Below are 23751 nucleotides of genomic sequence, written 5' to 3'. Positions count from 1 at the left end.
GACTTGATTCATTAGGCAAAAGAGAAGTTATTCAATCTATCGTTCCTTCTATATATACTAAATATCTAGCATGTCCAGCACAGAGAAGCAATGCATTACACTAGTAACCTAATAAAGTTAGTTTGGCAACAAAAGTGAATAAAAACCAGATAAAATAACTTTGGCTAAGGGGCTGTTTTATTAATCCAGGCATGAGATGATAAATGTCTATATTACTGAGAAATGGAGAATGGAATATATGAGATATTTTAAGATATAATTGAGTAGACAAAGGGAATGAAGGAAAAAAATTATTCCAGAATATCTAGGTGAAGCTGGGAGAAATGAAAATAAAAACCATAAAATGTGGAAGAGAAAGCATGAAAATGGAAAAGAAATGGGAAGTCTACTTCACTGATGAAATAGATGAAAATGTATTTAAGACAAGAAACAAGAGGCTACCGATCTGAGACTATAAAGCAAGCGAAAAAAGCACAAATCACTAAGCCTGAGCCAGAGGTTGTTATTATTTATATTTATATCTTTATATCTATATCTAGATATATATAGATATATCTATATATATATACATCTATATATATATAAAGACATATCTATATATATCTAGATCTAGATCTAGATCTAGACATGTCTTTATATATATATAGATATATACATATCTATATATAGATATATATAAAAGTCTTTCATTCATGTTTTTTTTTTCAAATTATAAAAGGCTACCCATGATAAATTCCCCCAAACGAAGTTCCAATGTCCTAGCAATGGTTCATCTTCACTGTCAGCAAGAAGATTTCCTTTGAAAGGAGAGTTGTATGAATTTGGGGGATGGCCGGGGGAGAGAGGAGGGATGTTGAGAATGAAGAATCAATCCAATATGTGCTCTGCTGACCCTGAATTTACAATAAGTGATAGAAAGAGATGACCCTTCAGGTAGCTGAAAATATAGAACTGATATTAAGGGAAATGTGAGGCTGGAAACGTAAAGTCATGTGAATCACTGAATCACAGAATATGAGCTAACTGAAATAGATAATACGAGAAAAGAATAACAGAGACCTTAAGATAGAACTTTGGAGGAATGGAAGAAAAATAATGATCAGGGAGCCAAAGGCATTTGTAAAGAACTTTAAAGGGCACCTGGGTGGCTCAGTTGGTTGACTGTCCAACTCTTGATTTCAGCTCAGGTCATAATCCCAGGGTCATGAGACTAAACCCCACACTGGGCTCTGAGCTGAGCATGGAGCCTGCTTAAAATTCTCTCTCTCCCTCTGCCCTTCTCCCCAGCTTGCACTCTCTCTAAAATAAAAATAAATAATTCTTTTTAAAAAAGACACTTAAAAAGTGAGTTTATCACACAGATGATATAAAATGAACCCATTTTACATTTTAGACATCCAATATTTTGCAAAACACAATATTCTGTAATTAAACACAAAGTGTCAGCAGTATCAATTAGGATGCTTTGGTTACAGGTATCAGAAAACCATATTTAAACCATCAAATACTAAGGACATTTATTCTTCCACATAACAGGGAGTCCAAAGTTGAGCAGGTTCTTCACTTTTATTCAACATAGTACTGGAAGTCCTAGTCCCAGCAATTATACAACAAAAAGAAATAAAAGGGATCCAAATTTGTAAGGAAGAAATAAAACTCTCACCATTTGCAGATGACATGATGCTATACATAGAAAATCCTAAAGACTCTACCAAAAAACTACTAGAACTGATAAATGAATTCAGTAAGGTCACAGGATACAAAACAAAAACAGACACAGAAATCTGCTGCATTCCTATACACTAATAATGAAGCAGCAGAACGTGAAATAAAGAAAACAATCCCATCTAGGTGCATCTGGGTGGCTCAGCTGGTTGAGCATCCAACTTCAGGTCATGATCTTGCAGTTTATGGGTTCAAGCCCCACATTGGGCCCTGTGCTGATAGCTCAGAGCCTGGAGCCTGCTTCAGATTCTGTGTCTCCCTCTGCTGCACCCCTGCTCACACTCTGCCTCTTTCTCTCTCAAAAAAATAAATGTTAAAAAAAAAAAAAAGAACAATCCCATCTACAATTATACCAAACACAGGGGCACCTGAGTGGCTCAGTTGTTTAAGCACCTGAGTCTCGATTTCAGCTCAGGTCATGATCCCAGGGTGGTGGGATGAAGCCCCATGTTGGGCTCTGCACTGACAGTGCAGAGCCTGCTTGGGATTCTCTCCCCCTCTCTCTGCTACTCCCCCACTCCTGTCTGTCTGTCTCTCTCTCAATAAATAACAACTTTAAAAAAACAGACACATAGATCAATGGAAAAGAACAGAAAACCCAGAAATAATTATATGGTTAAGGGGCTCTTGGGTGGCTCAGTTAAGCGTCTGACTTCGGCTCAGGTCATGATCTCACAGTTCGTGGGTCCAAACCCCATGTTGGATTCTGCACTGAAGGCTCAGAACCTAGAGCCTGCTTTGGATTCTCTGTCCCCCCCCCTCTCTCTCTGCCCCTCCCCCACTTGTTCTCTCTCAAAAATAAATATTAAAAAAATAAAAAATATATGGTCAAGTAATATTTGACAAAGCAGGAAAGAACATCCAATGAGAAAAAGTCTCTTCAAAAAATGGTGCTGAGAAAACTGGACAGACACATGCAAAAGAATGCAATTGGACCACTTTCTTACACCATATACAAAAATAAAATCAAAATGGATTAAAGACCTAAATGTGAGACCTGAAACCATAAAAATCCTAGAAGAGACCACAGGCAGTAATGTCTCTGACATCAGTTTTAGCAACATTTTTCTAGATATATTCCCTGAGGCAAGGGAAATAAATGCAAAAATAAACTATTGGAACTACATCAAAATAAAAAGCTTCTGCACAGCAAAGGAAACAATCAACAAAATTAAAAGCCAACCTACAGAATGGGAGAAAATATTTGCAAGTGACATAATTGATAAAGGGTGAGTATCCAAAATATATAAAGAACTTATAAAACTCAACACCCAAAAACCAAATAATCCAATTAAAAAATAGGCAGAAGACATGAACAGACATTTCTCTGAAGAGAAATTTAGATGGCAAACAGACACATAAAAAGATATTCAATATCTCTCATCATCAGGGAAATGCAAATCAAAACTACAATGAGCTATCACCTCAGGCCTGTCAGAATGGCTAAAATCAAAAACTCAAGAAACAACAAGTGTTGGCAAGGATGTGGAGAAAAGAGAACAGTAACACATTGTTGGTGGGAAAGCAAACTGGTGCAGCCACTGTGGAAAACGGGGGGGGGGGGGGGAGGGGGAGAGAGAGAAAGAGAGAGAGAGAAACTAAGAAACATACTCTTAACTATAGAGAACTGATGGTTACCAGAGGAGAGTTGGATGGGGGGATGAGGATGGGGATAGGTGATGGGGGATTAAAGAATGCACGTATGATGAGCACTAAGTAATGTATATAACTGCTGAATCACTATATTATATTCCTGAAATATGACACTGTGTGTTAACTATACTGGAATTAAAATTAAAAACTTATTTAAAAAAATTAAAAAATTAAAAGTTGGGCAGGTTCTTGTGTTGGTTGATTCAGGGACTCAACGACTAGGATATTTCTTAAAGACTAGGTATTATCAAAGACTAGGATATTTTTATTTCTCCACTTTCCATTCCTGGAACTGTCCTCATTGTTCCACTGTTGAGACTATAGGAAGAAGCCAATATAGGTACTGCATAGCAACTGTGTCTTCCTGGAACTCCTGAAGAGTAAGAAAATTTTTCTTTGAACCACTTCCTGCTGGCCAGAACTAGATCACAAGCTTATTCGTGAACCAAACACTGGCATGAAAAATGGAGAGTATATTAAGTGCCTTAGAGACAGACTGATCATATAAGGTGGACTGGATATTGGGGGAATTGTCACAATGTCCACTGCAAGAAAAATTTCAGCTACATTGTAAAATATACAGGTTGTTTAGACTATTACTTACTACAAACATTACATAGTACAATAGAGGATAAATGGAGAGTATTTTTTACAAGCTGATTGACCTTAAGTAATTCACCTACTCCCTTGAGGTTTTGGTTCCCTTTCCAAAAAAAGGAGAGATTGGATCCAGTTAATGGTTTTTAAATTGTGCTCTGAGAAGTCCTAGAGGTTCCATGGAGACCCTTCATGGCTACTAATAGAGGAGAAAGAGCCCCTGGTATATGTCCAGTGTTCCTCCAACGCTTCCTTCAATCACAACAGCTCTACCTTATTTATCTTAATATTGAGCTTCCACATCTCGCACTGAGGGTTCTGCAGCTCAAATAAAGACAAAAACCAGATTAGATGATCCATATGATTCCATGAAATTTAGAGATGATCTGGAGAGAACCAGATGTTATAGAAATAGAAAATAGTTCAAGTATGAAGGGAGAAAGAACAGTTGATGAGTCAGAAGGAATTTCAGACTTTATTATCTGATAAAGGAATTTAAAGGCAAATGATGCTGTGTTTCAATGGTCTTGAAAGGCTATCCAAATAAACCACCTGTAGTTTGTAGTACAAAAAAGCTGAATCCGTCAAAACTGCCTTAATCCTTACCAAGTAACAATAATCCCATAAATTTCTATGGTGTGTTGGACTTTCTGAAGTGTTTTACCATGCATTTATTGTTTTATATTTATTTCACATATATAAAATAAGAAAGGCAGAAATCATTATGCTCATATTTAAAAACAAGAAAATAAAAGGGGGAAAGAGAAAAGCAACACCCGTCCATATACATCTGGGTCAAGTACCTCTTTGAAATGACTATAGTTGAAAGGTATAGTTTTTTTAAAAAAATTTTTTTTAACGTTTATTTATTTTTGAGACAGGGAGAGACAGAGCATGAACAGGGGAGGGTCAGAGAGAGGGAGACACAGAATCTGAAGCAGGCTCCAGGCTCTGAGCTGTCAGCACAGAGCCCAACCTGGGGCTAGAACTCACGGACGGCGAGATCATGACCTGAGCTGAAGTCAGCCGCTTAACGGACTGAGCCACCCAGGCGCCCCGAAAGGTATAGTTTTAAAGAAAAAGATAATATGATGAATAAAGATAAAAAGAATAAATAAGAAATATTATGCAGCGAATTATGTGTTGGCAGGAGGAGACAAATGGACTGGGTGAGGTAGTGAGGACTGAAGGACTAGAGGTAAAGAGAACAACTTTGAGAGTGTAATAGTACAGATGATAGAAAACAATGCTCTGACTGGAGAAAGAGGAGGGCCAAATGAAAGAGCCCAAAGGAAGCAGTATTTAATGATAAAGTTTCAAAGTAAGGACATACAGGTCTATAAATCTTTATAGTCAAGGCATATAAGGAGCTGGTATTTCAGGACTATTAATAGTTAACAATTTCCTCTTTTAACAAATATATGATTTCTAACGGGGAATAAGAAAGTGAAGAAACTTATGTGAATAAATTGCTTATACTGCCATTACTATCAGTAAAATGGTTCTAATTGTACATTCTGTAGCCAAACAGGTTCCAATCCTGGCTTTAGGTAACTTATTTAACTTCCTTCTGTATCAAGTTCCTCATCTGTAAACTGAGAATATAATTTTTTTTTAATTAAAAAAAAATTTTTTTTAACGTTCATTTATTTTTGAGACACAGAGAGACACAGCATGAACAGGGGAGAGGCAGAGAGAGGGAGACACAGAATCGGAAGCACGCTCCAGGCTCTGAGCCATCAGCCCAGAGCCCGACGCGGGGCTTGAACTCACGGACCGCGAGATCGTGACCTGAGCTGAAGTCGGACGCCCAACCGACTGAGCCACCCAGGCGCCCCAGGGAATATAATTTTTTAGAAACTAACAAAGTGCCTGGTGTGTAATACTCCATGCAATGTGTACGTTGAGTATCTACTATGTGCTAGACACTGTTACCTATTATTACTACTAAGGTGAATCTAAAGGATTCTAGGATTATTTTCTCTACTTTTAAAATAGTCTGAATTCTTAATAATGGTATAATTAAATATCCTTTTATTTATTTAAAGAATTAAGATTCCTTCTTTCACAACTAAAAACAATAAGAATTTTCCTGTAGACCATGAGCTCCTCAAGGAAAGGTGCCATGTTTTATACTTATCCCATAGCAGCTTAATACATTCAGGAATCTAAAGGGAACTAAACAGGGGCACCTGGGTGGCTCAGTCAGTTAACTATCTGACTTCAGCTCAGGTCATTATCTCGTGGTCCATGATTTCAAGCCCTGCATCAGGCTCTGTGCTGACAGCTCAGAGCCTGGAGCCTGCTTTGGATTCTGTGTCTCCCTCTCTCTCTCTCTCTCTCTCTCTCTCTCTCTGCCCCTCCCCCACTGTGCTCTCTCAAAAATGAATAAATGTTAAAAAAATTTTTTTAAATAAATAAAAGGAACTAAACATTATAATGACTCTAATAAGAAAAAAGTGATGAACATGATTATGAAAAAAATGTGACTTATCTTTACCTAAAATAAGATTTAATGAAATCAAATGGGATCAGATGGGATTGAGCCCTGCATCAGGCTCCTGGAGCCTGTAGCCTGCTTAAGATTCTCGTTCTCTGTCCCTCTGCCCCAGTGTATTTTTTTGGCTAGAAAATAACTTTGACTGCTGTAATCAACAGCCCTAAATTTGTGACCTTAAAATAGGTTAGTTCTTCACTATAAGTACAGATCCAAGAATATGCTAGAAAACAACAATTACAGAAATAAGATGGTATAATAAAACATTACTCTAGAACTAGAGGGTCTTTGACTTAACAAACTTATTGAACAAAATAATGTATTGCTCTTCTTATTTCCACCCTGGATAAACATTTAAAAACAAGGGTTGGGAGCTAAACTGACTATGGTTACTGAAGGGTATTAAAAAAAAAAATCTAGTAATTTCAGCAATTAATTTAATTTCTTAAAAATTTATGGGATGCCTGCGTTAAGCATCTGACTTCGGCTCAGGTCATAATCTCACAGAGTGTGAGTTCAAGCCCCGCATCGGGCTCTGCACTGACAGCTCACAGCCTGGAGCCTGCTTCGGAATCTGTGTCTTCCTTTCTCTCTCTCTGCCCCTCCCCCACTTGTGCTCGCTTGCTCACTCTCTATCAAAAATAAATAAACATTTAAAAAAATTAGGAGATTAATTCAAAGGAAAATATGTGTTAGAGGACCTTAAAGTTTTAATCTCAATTCAGATTTACAGGATATTTGGCTAACTTTTATATTGTTACTCAGTATTTAGTCAAGTATCATCTGAATGTTAAAAGCAAATCTTTTGGGGCATCTAAGTGGCTCAGTCGGTTAAGCACCAACTCTTAATTTCCACTCGTGTCATGATCCCAGGGTCATGGGATCAAACCCCACGTCAGGCTCCCTGCCAAGTGTGGAGCCTGCCTAAGATTCCCTCTCCCTCCCTCTGCCCCTCTCCCTGCTTGCGCCCTCCCTCTCCCTCTGAAATAAAAATTAAATAAAATTAAATAAATACAAAATAAAAACAAATCTTTTGTGCTCAATTGATTCTTTTTAAAAAAGCCACCAATAATACTGGATTTAAAATAAGGTACATCTTTACAAAATGGTGTTTTCAAAAACTTGCTTTCAAGCTGCTTTTTTTGGTGCACTAAAATGATAATTTTTAAAATTTGCAACAATTTTTTAACTTTTAATTTTTTATATTGTATTTTCCTAAAGCAAGATACACTTAAAAGAAGTAAACAAACATTCTAATAACTTAGAAAGTAAATAATTGGATGCCTTTTAATGCTAGTTTCACACTAATGATCTAGTCTAGTTTTACTCCTAAGACACAACGTTCTACTGATAAAAGTATAATTAAACTGAAGTGTATGTCACTAAAACTTATATTCACATGAAGTGGCTTACAATTATCTGAATTAATAAAGGAAAATCCTTTTTCTACAAATTATTTCTTCTGTCAAGGTTATAAAGTGCAACAAACTCCTATGGCTTTCTACGCTTTTCAACTGAAAACAGAGAGCTGTTGTAATTAGCTAAGTTTTATAGGAGATACTCTAAAATGCATCAATTCCTATTACAATAATTGTTCTGAAACAAGAAAGTGGGAAAGGGGAGGGTAAGAGTGAAAATCCAGTATATGGCTGACAAAAGTAAAAGCTAATCATTTCTTATGTCTTTCTTTTTCTTATATTAATTACTTAATCTTAAGAACATAATAAATTAAAATCAGAGACCTCCACGAAATGATTTTCCACTGAAAATATGCTTTTGATTTTATAGCCCTTATAGCTTTTAAATATCCTGAACTTTTAGTACATTGTCTGTTTTCTAACCATTTTATTCAAAGCTGTTAGCACAGCGAATAAACAGCACAAGCTTTGATCTCATTAAATTACAACTTATAGTTCCTAGAGTCATAAATATTGTGCTTTTTTCCTTTACCCCTCCTTTTCTGGTACAGGGTAGTCTGTTAAATATCACTATCTCCTTGAGTGCTCTGACGTTTACTCAGACAAATACCAGAGGTTATGAATGCTGCTCATAGATAGTATCAGCAATTCTTCATGATTGCCATAATAGTGAACCCAACATTCAAAACTGTAATATCTAGTTTAATCTAACAGCTAAGTTTGATCTATTTAACTTTGCTTCCCCCCCCCAAAAAAAATCCATCTCGTCACAAACCAATAGCTTAACTGTTCTAAATAAAATCATAAAACAGAATAAAAAAATAAAAATTATCTTTGGGAAAATGATTAAAAGTTTTAAGTGAGTGATATAGCCAATGTTACCAGACTTGATTAGCTTCTGAAAAAGAAAATAAAAAATGAAAAAGCTTTTCTGAAAGTTAAAAATTAAGACTACATAAAAAATACAAAATTCTTATACCTAGAATGTCTGAAATATTACAAATGGCTATTAAAATGTATTTTTAAATTTTTACTCTTTCAGCTACTCAGACTTAAAACTCTCAATGTAAAAAAATCCTCTCACTTTACCTGTTTGTACACTCTCTCTTCCAAGAACTACTAGGTACAACAGCATGGTCACTGACTGTAATGCTCTCTAGAGAGATAGGCCACCACTGCAGGACACATCAGTACATTTAGTTAGCCCTGGTAGGGCTCCAAGACCTGGGAAAAATGGGTAAGTGTGCTCATGAGCAACACTATTCTACCTGTGCAAAGAAAGAGACATTCTCTTTAACCTAATCTGCCAATGGTTTTACAAGAGCCTCGTCTCCATCTACAGGCCAGTCTTAAACTATATGTTAGAAATATATTATTATTATGCTATAATGAAACATTTGTCCTTATTTAATGAAAAAAACCCATATAACTTAATACAGAAACTTATGAGGTATAATGTAGTAATGTAAATAATGTAAAAACTGAAAAGCATATGAATATTTTAATATAATCACTAAATTAATGTGATTAATCAATTAACTCACTGAGAAAAATACTAAAATACAAATGAATCAAAGAGACATCACCAAAAATGTGCTTATGCACAAGTAGTCAGTATTTAGTTATTTATATTTATTTGCATTCGCAATTAATATTGACAAAAATGAATGGTCCTTTTAACAATCCTCTGATTTGAGACTACAAATTTTTAAATTACATATTTTCTCCTTATATTAAAAAAGCCATCTTTAATATTCTAGGATGTGACTGAAAATAAATGTTCTTTACATAAAAACTGTCTAGTTTTCTAGATAGGCTTAAAACTTTCAAGGGCTAGGAACATATGCTTCTAATGTTTTATGCTGAGCTACACTATGCACTTCCTTTCTGATGCTTCAGGTATAAGGATAGAATCCAGGGAATATAAAACCATTTTCTTGGCTTATAAGAAAGTTATAAGACCAAAGAACTAGATACAATAGTGTTACAAATATTAATGGCCTTTGGGCTCTGGCTTAGCATTTAGAATCCACTTCAATCTTTATTTTAAGTAATCCTGCTTTCCTTGAAATGATGCTAAAACAGAAAGTAACAAAATTTCCTGATTTCTTGAGTTATGATTTAAACTATATGTTATTTATCTCACAGCACAAAACACTCCTCTTCAAAACTTAGGTCTGTCACTCTAGGCTTAGTTTTAATTTCAGTAAAATTAAAACTAAGCCCGTCAGTAAAAATGGAGGGCTTCTTATTTCCAGTCAAACAAGTAAGGAGTTTAAACTTCGTCCCGACAACTTTATCCTGACAACAAATAAAAGCTGAACAAACTGAAAATCAACAACTCTTCTTAGATCTGTCAGAGAAATGAGGTCATAAAGGAACCAGCTACCTCAATGATTGGAGAGACAGACGGGTGAATATGGAGAATTATAAACTACCAGAGCAGAAATCCACAAACAGAAACCTCTGCAAGAACTAATGCCAGTACAGGAAAAGCTGAACTGTGACTGACTGACTACCAGAGGCCCAGTGTGGAAAACCCTGAGAGTTAAAACAAAAAAAAATTTAGGGGGACATAGTCATGGGGGAACCCCCCACCCAAACACTTTTGTGAATTTCACTTCCAAGTCTTCTCACAGTGAATATCAGAAAAAAATATTTCCTCCTGCTTCCAGGAGGAGGAGGGGAGAAGGAACCATTGTGAAATATGCCAGGGCATTCTGTTCTTCTAACAAGGGCTGACCTCAGGAGAAGCTACTGGACCTGAGCCTAAACTACCTAGGGAAAGGGTGATACCCAAATCCAGCCCCCTCCAACCATCCTGTACCACTCGAGAGAAAAAACTGAGAAGTACTGTGAAGTTCACAGTCCAGTAAACTGTATAGACCACTGCATCCCAAAACAGCAGATTACAAATCCTTCTCAAGCTTACATAGAACATTCACCAGTCTGGACCGTAAAACACACCTTAAAAAATTTAAAAGACAAAAATTATATAATGTCTGCTCTTAGACTACAATAAAATTAAACTAGAAATCAATAAATGGTAGCTTGAAAATACTTGGAGCTTAAACAGCACACTTCTGAATAACACATGGATCAAAGAAGAAATCTCAGGAGAAATTTTAAAATATTTTGAGCTAAATGAAAATACAACTAAACAAAATTTGTGGAATGCAATGGAAGCAATGGTTACAGGGAAGTCGACAGCATTGAATGCAGATGTTAGAAAAGAAAAAATACCAAAATGTGGAAGCAACCGAAGTGTCCAATGACAGATGAATGGATAAAGATGTGATATATATACACAATGGAATATTAGTCAGCCATAAAAAGGATAACACCTTGCCATGTGCAAAAACACAATGGGCCTAGAAGGTATTATGCTAAGAGAAATATGTCAAAAGAGAAAGATAAATACCAGAAGATTTCACGTATATGTGGAATCTAAAAAAATAAATAAATAAAAAGCAGAAACAGACCCATAAATACCGAGAACAAACTAATGGTCACCAGAGGAGTCGGGTTAGGGTATGGACAAAATAGATGAAGGGGAGTAGGGGATGCAGGCTTCCAGTTTTGGAATAAATAAGTCACGGGGATAAAACATACGGCATAGCGAATACAGTCAATGGTCTTGTAGTAGCATTGTATGGTGACAGATAGTAGCTACAGTTGTGGTGAGCAGAGCACAGTGTATAGACTTATGGAATCACTATGTTTTATACCTGAAACTAATGTAACATTATATGTCAAATACAATTTTATTTAAAAAAGAAAAAGAAAAAATCTAAAACATCTAAACTTTAAACTTAGGAAACTAGAAAAAGCAAAGTAAAATCAAAGTAAACAGAATAAGTAATAAAAATTAGAGAGAAATGAAAATGAAAATGAAAACAATACATCAATAGAGAAAATCAAGGAAACCAAAGGCTGATTCTTTGAAACAATCAATAAAATTGATAAACCTCTAACCAGGTTAAGAAAAAAAAGGGACACAAATTACTAATATCAGAAATGAAAAATTGGACGTAACTATAGATCCCATGGACATTAAAGGGAAATTAAATACTATAAACAACTCTATGCTCACAAGTTTGATAACCTAGATGAAATGGACTAATTCCTTGACACAATCTGCCAAAACTCACACAAGAAGAAATAGACAATCTAAATAGACCTAAATCCATTAAAGAAATTGAATCAATAAGAATCTTACAACAGAAAGAACCATGCCCAAATGGGTTCACTGGTGAATTCTACCAAACATTTAAGGAGGAAGTTATACCAATTCTGTATAATCTCTTTCAAAATATGGATACAGAAAGAATACTTTGAACTCATTCTACAAGGCCAGCATTATTCTAATAACAAAACAAGAATAGGACATTATAAGAAAACTACAGACTAGTATTTTTCATGAGCACAGATACAAAAATCCTCAACAAAATAACAGTAAATTAAATCCAACGATATATAAAAATAATTATATACCATGACCAAGTGGGATTTATCACAGTTATGCAAGGCTGGTTCAACATTCAAAAATTAATGTAATCCACTATATCAACAGGCAAAAGAAAAAATCACATGATATCAATAGATGTGGAAAAAGCATTTGATAAAATCCAACACCTACTTATGATAATAACTCTTAACAAACTGGGAATAGAGGGTAACCTCCTTGATAAAGAACTAGGAATAGAGGGGAACCAACTTGCTAAAGAACATCTAAAAAAAATCCTACAGATAACATCATACTTAATGATGAGAAACTTCACACTTTCCCACTAAGATTATGAACAAGCCAAGGATACCCCCTCTCACTAAAACTTTTCAACACCATACTGGAAGCCCTAGCTAGTGCAATAAGAAAAGGAAATTAAAAAAAAAAAAAAGATACACAGATTTAAGGAAGAAATAAAACTATCTTTGTTCACAGATGACATAATTGACTATGTAGAAAATGTGAAAGAATCAACAAAAACCTCCTGGAACTAATAGGTGATTATAATAAGGTTGTAGGATATAACATTAATATACAAAAGTCAATCACTTTCTGTACTGGAAAAACCTACAGTTCTTCCCTCTGGTACAGGGAAAAACCCAGTTCTTCCTCCTGTGTTTTTTTCCTGTGTGTCTCCTTTACACAGAACACTTCACTTCTGATGCTTCTGGTAACCAAGGGTTTGAGGGTGTCCCCCCCCCTGCCCGGCCCAAGGCAATTCTCTGCAACATCAATTGAGTGTCCTACAATTTAATTCACTTCTGACACTATCTACTTGAAGGCTGTGTCAGATCCTGTAAGTGAAGAGCTCAGTCCCATAAGACAGCTCCCATCCCACTTCAGATGCCAATCTCAAGGCCAGGTGTTTCTGACTAATTGACTATAAATAGAGGTTCCCACTATCCCCTCTTAGGTTCCATTAATTTGCCACACCAGCTCACAGAACTCAGAGAAATACTTAAGTTTACCAGTTTATTAACATGTGATAAAGGATATAGATGAATAGCCAGATGAAGATATCCAAAGTGCAAATCTGGGAGGGTCCCAAGCACAGGGGATTCTGCCCTGGTGGAGTTGAGGTGTGTCACCCTTCCTCTGAGATGGGCACTACTGGGATTTTATGGAGACTTCCTCATGAAGGCATGATCAATTACTAATGCCATTTCCAGCCCCTCTTCCCTTTTTGGTGTAGAGGGAGGTGGGAAAGAAGCAGGGCTGAAAATTTTAAGCTTCTAATCATGGCTTGCTCTTTCTGGTCACCAGCCCCCATTCAGGAGCCCATCCAGAGTAACATTATTAGAACAAATGATGCACCTAGTGCTTTTACCACTTAGGAATTTATAAGGGTTTTAGCAGCCCAGTGTCAGGGGCAGGGTGAAAGACCAAATATTAGAACAAGAGATGTTTTGGGGCACCTGGATGGCTCAGTTGGTTAAGTGCTCAACTCCTGATCTCAACTCAGGTGTTGATCTCAGGGTCATGAGTTCTAGCCCCACACTGGGTTCCATGCTGGGTATGAAGCCAACTTAAATTATATAGATAGATAGATAGACAGATAGATAGATAGATAGACAGATAGATAGATACAGAGAAATAGATGATATAGATACAGATATATCTTAAAACAAGAGATGTTGTTAGTGCTTTTATCACTTAGGAAATCACGAGTGATTGAAAATGGGAGTAGATAATATTTTCTATGATCTCACAATTTGCTATACACTAGCAATGAACAAATATAATTTGAAAATAAAAACATGTTACCATTTACATTAGTACCCCCCAAAATTAAATCTTTAGGTAAGAATCTAACAAACTATATAAAAGATCTATGTGAGAAGAAATACAAAACTCTGGTGAAAGATATCAAAGAAGAACTAAACAAATGGAGAGATATTCCACATTCATGAATAGGGAAACCCAATATTTTCAAGATGTCAGTTCTTCCTAACTTGATCTTAGATTCATTACAATCTAAATCAAAACCTCAGCAAGTTACTTTGTGAGTGTCAGCAAAGTGATTCTATGGAGAGACAAAAGACCCAGAATAGCTAATTCAAAATAAAGTCAAGGACCTTCAGTACCCAACTCTAGGACTTACTATAAAGCTACAGTAATCAATACAGTGTGGTATTGGTGAAAGAATGGACAATTAGATCAGTGGAACAGAAATGAGAGCCCAGGAAAAAACCCACTGATAGTTGACATGGAAGCAAAAGTAATCTTTTCAACAAATAGTGATGGAACAACTGGACATTCACATGCAAAAAACAAAAAACAAAAAACCCCCCACAACTATAGACCAAGACCTTAGATCCTTCACAAATTAACTCAAATGGATCACAGACCAAAATGTAAAATGCAAAACTATAAAGCTGCTAGAAGATAAGACAGATAGAGAAAATCCAGCTGACACTGTGTATGGCAATGACTTTTTAGGTACAATGCCAAAGTTAAAATCCACATACTCAAAAAATTGATAAGCTGCACTTCATTAAAATTAAAACCTTCTGCTCTCTCTTCTGCTTTGGATATTTATCTCCAAAATATCAAGAACATGAGAAGTCAAACCACAGACTGGGAGAAAATATTTTTTATTTATTTATTTATTTATTTATTTATTTATTTATTTATTTATTTATTTATTTATTTTTAATGTTTATTTTTGAGAGAAACAGTGCAAACAGGGGACGGGCAGAGAAAGAGAGGGAGATACAGAATCTGAAGCAGGGTCCAGGCTCCAAGCAGTCACCACAGTGCCCCATGTGGGGTTTGAACCCATGAACCATGAGATTCAGACGTTTAACAACTGAGCTACCCAGGCGTCCCTGGGAGAAAGTACTTTAAAAAGATACATCTGATAAAAGACTGTTATCCAAATTATACACAGAACTCTTAAAAGCCAACAATAAATGAACAACCAAATTAAAAAATGGATAAAAGGTCTGAACAGCCACCTCACCAAAGAAGATATACAGATGGGAGGTAAACATATAAAAAGATGCTCAACATCACATGTCATTAGGGAATTGTAAATAAGAACAACAGAGAGATACCACCACACAACCATGTAGAATGTGCAATTGCTGGTGGACATGCAAAATGATATAGTCACTTTGGAATATGGTTTGGCAGTTTCTACAAAATGAAACATACTCTTATCATACAATCCAAACAATCATGCTCCTTTGTATTAATCCAAAAAAGTTTTAAACACGTGCACACAAAATCTGTACACAGATATTTATAGTAGCTTTATAGTAGCTATAGTAGCTTTATTCATAACTGCCAAAACTTGCAAGCAACCAAAATGTCCTTCAACAGGAGGATGGATAGTTTGCGGTACATCCAGCCAAAGGAATATTATTCAGTACTAAAAAAAATAAAAATTAAAAAAATAAAAGAGCTACCACGCCATGAAAAGACATTAGACAAAACTTAATGCACACTACTAATAAAGCCAATCTGAAAAGGCTACATTCTATATGATTCCAACTCTATAACAGTTTGGAAAAGGCAACACTATGGTGATAGTAGGAAGATTAGTGGTTGCCAAGGGTTATAGGAAGGGACAGATGAAAAAACAGAGCACAGAGGATTTTCAGGGCAGTAAAACTACTCTGTATGATACTACAATGGTGGTTACAGGTCATTAAACATTTGTCCAAATCCAGATAAAGTACAAAACCAAGAGTGAATCCTAATGTAAATAATGGAATTTGGATGATACTGATGTGTCAATGTAGGTGCATCAATTGTAACAAATGCACCATTCTGGTATAGGATGTTGACAGTGAGAGAGACTGTACATGTGTGGGTCAAGGAGTATATGAGAACTCTCTATACTTTCCATTAAATTTTGCTATGAAGCTAAAAATGCTCTAAAAAAAATAAAGTTCATTTTATTTTTTTTTGAGAGACAGAGCATGTGCACACCAGCAGGAGAAGAGCAGAGAGAGAGGGAGAGAATTGCAAGCAGGCTCCACACTCAGCATGGAGCCCAGGGCAGGGCTCAAGCTTACAACCATGAAATCATGACCTGATCTGACATTAAGAGTCAAGCTTAACAGGCTGAGCCACCCAGGCACCCCTTTAAAAAATAAAGTTTATTAATTTAAATCAATAAATAAAAATAATGAAATTCAATGTATACATATAGCTATAAATGCTTGGGGTATTTTTCTTCCCTTTTAAAAGCAGAACCCATTTAAAACCGAGATGAAACACTGACCCAGGGGCACCAGTCGGTTGAGCATCCGACTTCTGCCCAGGTAATGATCTCATGGTTCGTGAGTTCAAGCTCCATGTTGGGCTCTGTGCTGACAGCTCAGAGCCTGGAGCTTGCTTCGCATTCTGTGTCTTCCTGTCTCTCTGGCTCTTCCCAGCTCATGCTCACACTCTGTCTCCGTCAAAAATAAATAAACTTAAAAAAAACAACAACAACACTGACCCAAAATTTAAAATTTCCTCAAAAGTAATGAAGTATCTGGATAATATCATCCATATTCATTTATTTATTGAGTCCAAAATATGTACTGCAAAAATGACTTATTGAGGTTTGGGGTATAATCCTTGTAAAAAAGAAATTTCTTTGTACTAAATCAACCAATCAGCTTATACAGAAACTGAATTGGGGAGCTTGGCCTCACTAATGTTAACACTCTGACCAGTGTATAATCAGTATCCCAACAAGAAACAGATGGTACACATAAATTAGGATAATTTGAAGATGATTTATTCACAAAACTGTAGACACAATATAAAGGAACCATAAAACATGGTGCAAGTTCTAGGGGCCAGCAGCAATGGAGATGTCACTACACTGGACCCAAAAAACAACAAAAAGGTAAGTTACTGGAACCCAGAAAGAGAGCATTACAAAGAGTAGGCCAGTTTGAGAGAACTAGTGATATACTGAGGGACAAGGCCACACTAAAGTGACCTCACATAGAGGGAATTCCCTGTAATTCACTCTCTTTCCTCCTATCTCCTGTCCAGGCTGCTTTCCACTGGCCCAACTCAACAGGAAGCCAGAAGATATGGGAACACTAATGGAATCCACATAGGTAAGCCTTACAAGGAGAAAAGGATGGATACATCTGAATCTGGAGGGACAAATGGAAGGTATTTTGCACATTGATAAATAATTACAAAGTGTAACTTACTAGTAAATATTTAAGTGGCACTCAGTAAATGTTAGTTTAGAGCATTTACTGAGCGTCAGTAAAGATAGGTATCTCTCTCTGTCTCTGTCTCTCTCTATACACACACAGACACACACACACACACACACACACACACACACACACACACACACACACAATATAATACTCTCAGGGATAGGGAGGTGGTCCAAAGTGGCATTATTTCAGATGGGGCTTTGAAGGGAGTAGGGAAAGGAAACAAGAGGTCATTTGCTGAGAAAATAAGAATAAGGCCTTCCTACTTCTCCCTCCTCTAATACCAGTCTTACCTTGTATGAGTGAAGGTATTTTTAGTTGCAAATAATGGAAAATTAAACTGGTCCAAACCAAACTAACTTAAATAATAATGGGGATTTATTGATTCACATAACTGAAAAGTCTAGAGGTACAGAATGGTAGGGTTGGTGGATCCAAGGACTCAAAAATGTCATCAAAGAACAGGTTTCTTTACTTCACACCAATCTGACATCCACATTGTCAGGTTCCTCCTTTTTGGTTTCTCATGTAGAGAAATGACTGAGAGCCACAGTGAGGGTTACATTCTTATTGGTTTATAGCCACTAGCTAAGGTCATCTGTCCACTTCTGAGCCAATGACTGTGATATGAGGAATAAAATATGTTTATGGCTTTATGCCAATTTAGAGTTCAATGTTCAAGTACTCCTTCACTCACGATACTCCAGCCATACCAGACTTCTCCAGTCCTTCACATATACTAAACTCTTTCCTATACCTAATCCTAGCCAAAAGTCTGAGAAGCTATTACTAAAAATCTTCCTCGTTTCAAGGCTTTTGCATATGCTATTCTCCTTGCCTGAAACATTTTTCTTTTCTCTCCCCTACCCCTTTACCACCAACATAATAAATTCACCTATTATAATGTCATCACATCCTTTACTTTTTCTTCATATCATTTATAACAGTTTTAAATTGATCTGTGTGATTATGTATTTTGTGTCTAATTCCTCCATTGGACTACAAACCTCAAAAAAGCAGCAAAATGTGTTATTTTCTTCAGACTTGTACCCGTAGTGCTACATTACATAGACTTGACACAATCAAATACTAAAGAATGAATGAATAAATGGTGCTGAGATCGACATATAGTAAATGTTTATTGGCTACTCATGTCACCATAAAAATGCATGCAACTGGTGAGAGTCAAACAATATTTTTTTAAGTTTATTTACTTTGAGAGAGAGAGCATGAGCAGGGGAAGGGCAGAGAGAGAGAGGGCAAGAGAATCCCAAACAGGCTCTGCACTGTCAGTGCGGCCCCAATGCAGGCCTTGAACTCACTCACAAACTGCAGGACTGGAGTTCACAAATCATGAGATCATGACCTGAGATGAAACCAACTGATGCTTAATCAGCTGAGCCACCCAGCTACCCCAAGGAACAATATTTTGAATGGTTTAGAACAAACTCATTCATTACATTTACAGGAATCATAACTCATAGTTTATGAATCTGTATTTAAAACATTTTATTTTTCTTACATCAAAAAATATCTACCCAACTTTTTCTAGTAATATTTCATAAAACTAATTATTTTACACTGTAATTCTAATACTATGAAACTGTATCAATCATACCTTCTTTAAACTGCATATTTCAGATTCTTGTTTTTTATTTAAAGCTGAAAGTCTGTTGTTTAATTGTATTGCTTCCTGTACTGCAATATGAAAAACATTTAGAAAAATATTATATTCAACATACATTTTAAGGAAAGTATCACTACAATGGACAGTGAAAGCAGCCTCAATGCAATATATACAATTATTATTGAACATAAATAATATTTATTAAAATGTTATTTACTATTACCAGTAGCAGATAATTTCAATTTCCTCATTATAAGTAAGCCCATTTAAGCACTCCTATTAAAACTATAAGTTTAGGGGCTCAGTCGGTTGAACTTCCTACTTCGGCTCAGGTCACGATCTCACCGTCTGTGAGTTCGAGCCCCGTGTTGGGCTCTGTGCTGACAGCTCAGAGCCTGGAGCCTGCTTCGGATTCTGTGTCTCCCTCTCTCTCTAACTCTCCCCTGCTCATGCTCTGTCTCTGTCTCAAAAATAAAATAAAACATTAAAAAAATTTTTTTAATAAAAAAAAAATAAGTTTAAATAAGGTAACACCTACCATTTTGTTCTAATTTTCCATGATTCTCTTTTACCAATCCAAATTGACCTGTTATTGTGGCATAATATTTCTCAATTTCATTCAGTTGCTTCTGATGATCTTCTTTAGCCAGAAGATGTAACTGGACTTTTTGTTCCTATTGTGAAGTTATTTTAAATGTTATAAACCTATAATACACCCACATATATATATACATACACATGTTTAAACATACATAAAAATGTACTGTTTTTAGTAACTATTGTTATGAAATAGGCCATGAAAAAGTGCTGAGAACACAACAAGGAGGAGATGTTAGGAGATATTTCTAAACCTGTGTAAAATTAAAGCACATTTATTTTTCTTGTAACAAAATGGTCACTTAAATTTATGCTGCCCCTATTTACAATTTCTTTTTAAAAAAGCAACTGGTTTCACTTATAGAAAAGATAATCAGTCCAAGCCAGCACTAAGCAAAATCACGAGAATATTAAAGTAATACTCTTTATAATTAAGGAAAAGAATTTGTTTTTCTAAATTTGGGGGCATAATTATGAGTGCGTTATCAAAACTCAAGTATTTTTAATTTTAATGAGTATAGCACCTTCTCACTGCATTAAAAAATTGAATGATGAGGAGAGTCTGGGTGGTTCAGTTGGTTGAGTGTCTGACTCTTGGCTTTGGTTCAGGTCATGATCTCACAGTTCATGAGTTTGAGTCCCACGTAGGGGCTCGTGCTGATGGTATGTGACCTGCTTGGGATTCTCTATCTGCCTCTCTCTCTCTCTCTCAAAACTAAACCTAAAAAATTGAATGATGAGGATAATATCTATCAGAGGCAGGGAGGCAATACAGTATAGTAGAAAGTCTACTTAGCTGAGAGACACAATTGGCAAAAATTGGACCCAAGGTATAATATGGGCCTTTACTACTTTCAGCTAAAGAAGATTGTTTTGTCACACTTAGAAATATGACTTTAAATTTTAAAAAGAGGGATTGCCTGGCTGGCTGGCTCAGTCAGTAGAGCATATGCCTCTTAATCTCAGAGTTGTGAGTTCAAGCCCCACATTGGGTGTGGAATCTACTAAAAAAAAAAAAAAGTCATTAATAAATTTTAAAAAGAAATATAAGGTTAATAGAATAACATTTTTTAAAGGTTTTGATCTTGACTTGGTACTAGTAGACTCACTGATTGGTTTCACAACTTTTCTTCATTTAGGTCACATGCTTCAGCACCTATGATGATAAGCGGTGATAAAAACCAGTGTATGTCTATGGACTGACACTCAGTAATTGCTTTATGAGTGAATTGTTGTTGTCCTCTGGGGCTCCAACAGTGAAAATTTGTTAGATATACCTGGCCAGTAGCTGTTTCCCCTATCCAATATTATCACAATTTCAAGTATTTACTTCAAATATTTCTTCCTCATTATAATCTAGGAGGATTAAAATTTGCAGGTTCTCTTCTCCCCTAGTCAAGTGAAGGGCATATTGCTCAAAATAAACCAACTGATTTCTACCTTTTTGGAATCTGAAACTCAAGCAAAAAAGGACTATAAAACTAAAGTTTGGCAGTGATCCTATCCAGCTGATAAGACTTCTGTCCCCGGTTCCTACATCCTGCTTCACAAACTCTGGAATTACCCTGATCCCTGCTCTTTCTCAAACCCATTCTTCACTCTCTGATTGATTATGAGTGCCTCCACTAAATTGTCTTTCGCATAAAATAAAGAGCCATTTCCTACTGCTTTAAAATCAAAGTATAGGCAGTATACTAGTCAAAAGCTAGTTGGCCTGTGTTTAAATCCTGCCTCTGTAATTTAGTTGCTGTGTGACCTTGGGAAATCTACCCTATCTTTAAAATAAAGATTCTAAAAGTATCTCCCAGAGAGGGTTGCTGTGAGGATAAAATGAAATAATACAAATAAAACACAACGAACAACGCCTGTCACTGAATAAGTACAATATGTTTTGTTATTACTCCTTAACCAATAAAAGTGCCTTCAATAGTTTTATTTGGAATAACATTAGCCCTCATATTAATAGAGAATACATACATAAGTTGTACCTAACTGTATTATCTTGGCAAATTTGATAATAATCTTAACTTTTTCAAAGATACTTTTTAATGATTTAAAAAAAATTTTTTTAAATGTTTATTTATTTTTGAGAGAGACAAAGACAGAATGCAAGTAGGTTAGGGGCAGAGAGAGAGGGAGACACAGAATCTGAAGCAGGCTCCAGGCTCTGAGCTGTCAGCACCGAGTCCAATGCGGGGCTCAAACTCATGAGCTGTGAGATCATGACCTGAGCCGAAGTCAGACGCTCAACTGACTGAGCCACCCAGGCACCCCGCTTTTTAATGATTTTAAGCAAAGTGATAATATCATTGGTAATGATCACAATGGATCAATTGAAAGTTTCTTATGCACTTCTATGGGCTCTTCAAATTCACTATGGAGTCATTTGAATTAATCACATAGCATTTATTAACGCAAAAAGCTGACAAGTATACTTACCCCAGAGATCTTATGTCTATCTGGGTAGTTACTATGATTAATAACTAAATAATGAACAATAATAAACCAAATTCCATTCCTCTAAAATATCACTTAATTGGGGCCCCTGGGTGGTTCAGTCAGTTAAGCATCTGACTTCGGCTCAGGTCATGATCTCATGGTTTGTGAGTTCGAGCCCTGAATTGGGCTCTGTGCTGACAGCTCAGAGCCTGGAGCCTGCTAAAGATTCTGTGTATCCCTCTCTCTCTGCCCCTCCCCCACTTGGGATCTGTTTCTTCTCTCTCTCTCTCAAAAAAAAAAAAAAACATTAAAAAAATTTTTTTTAAAGACACCACTTAATTCTCTAATGTAGAGAATTATATTTGCTTTCAGAAGATGGGTAGAAACCTAATACAATTTCACTAAAATTAGTCTAAAAGCATTATTTTAATTCAAGGAATTTTTCTTTAAGTTTTTACTTTAATTCCAGTTAACATACAGTGTAACATTAGTTTCAGGTGTACAATAGTCACTCAACAATTCCATACATCACCTGATGCTCATCACAACAAGTGCATGCCTTAATCCATATCACTATTTCACCCATCCACCGTACCCACCTCCCATCTTGTAACCATCAATTTGTTCTCTATAGTTAACAGTCAGTTTTTTGGTTTGTCTTTTTCCTATGTTCATTTTATTTCTTAAATTCCACATATGAGTAAAATCATATAGTATTTGTCTTTTTCTGGCTTATTTTGCTTAGCATTATATTCCCTAGCTCCATTCATGTTGTTGGAAATGGTAAGATTTCATTCTTTCTTACGACTGAATAATATTCCACTGTGTGTATACACACAGACACATATATTAAATATATACACACACACCACATTTTTTTCTTTATCCATTCACCTATTGGTGGACATTTGGGTTACTTCCATAATTTGGCTATTATAAATAATGCTGCTATAAATATACAGGTGCATATTTCCCTTTGACTTTGTGGGATAAATAGCCAGTAGTGCAATTGCTGGGTCATACAGTAGTTCCCTTTTTAACTTTTGAGGAACCTCTGTACTCTTTTCCACAGTGGCTGCACCAGTTTGCATTCCCACCAACAGTGCATGAGTGTTCCCTTTTCACCACATCCTCACCAACACTTGTTTCCTTTGTTTTTGATTTTAGCCATTCTGACAGGTGTAAGTTGATATCATTGTAACTAGCATTTCTCTGATGATGAGTGATGCTGAGCATCTTTTCATGTGTCTGTTGGCCTTCTAAATATCCTCTTTGGAGAAATGTCTGTTCATGTCTTCTGCCCATTTTTTAATTGGATTATTTGGTTTTTGAGTATTGAGATTTAGAAGTTCTTTATGAATTTTGGATACTCACCCTTTATCAGATGTATCATTTGCAAATATCTTCTCCCATTCTGTAGGATGCCTTTTAGTTTTGTTGATTGTTTCCTTTGTTGTGCAGAAGTACTTTTATTTTGATGTAGTCCCAATAGTTTATTTTTGCTTTTATTT

General features: G+C 35.9%; 1 protein-coding gene across 1 annotated transcript in view; it reads right to left on the bottom strand.

Moving 5' to 3' along the window:
* CCDC73 (coiled-coil domain containing 73) overlaps positions 1-23751 on the bottom strand; it is a 171233-nt gene that overhangs the window by 37941 nt on the left and 109541 nt on the right. The window contains exons 9-10 of the mRNA XM_027072670.2: positions 19743-19878; positions 19196-19275 (exon numbers count right to left, since the gene is read on the bottom strand). Of these exons, the coding sequence (XP_026928471.1) occupies positions 19196-19275; positions 19743-19878 (216 nt within the window). The remainder of the gene's footprint in view (positions 1-19195; positions 19276-19742; positions 19879-23751) is intronic.

This window comes from Acinonyx jubatus, chromosome D1 (genome assembly GCF_027475565.1).
Source record: "Acinonyx jubatus isolate Ajub_Pintada_27869175 chromosome D1, VMU_Ajub_asm_v1.0, whole genome shotgun sequence".
Taxonomy (NCBI): Eukaryota; Metazoa; Chordata; class Mammalia; order Carnivora; family Felidae; genus Acinonyx; species Acinonyx jubatus.
This window is presented reverse-complemented; position numbering and strand designations above follow the sequence as displayed.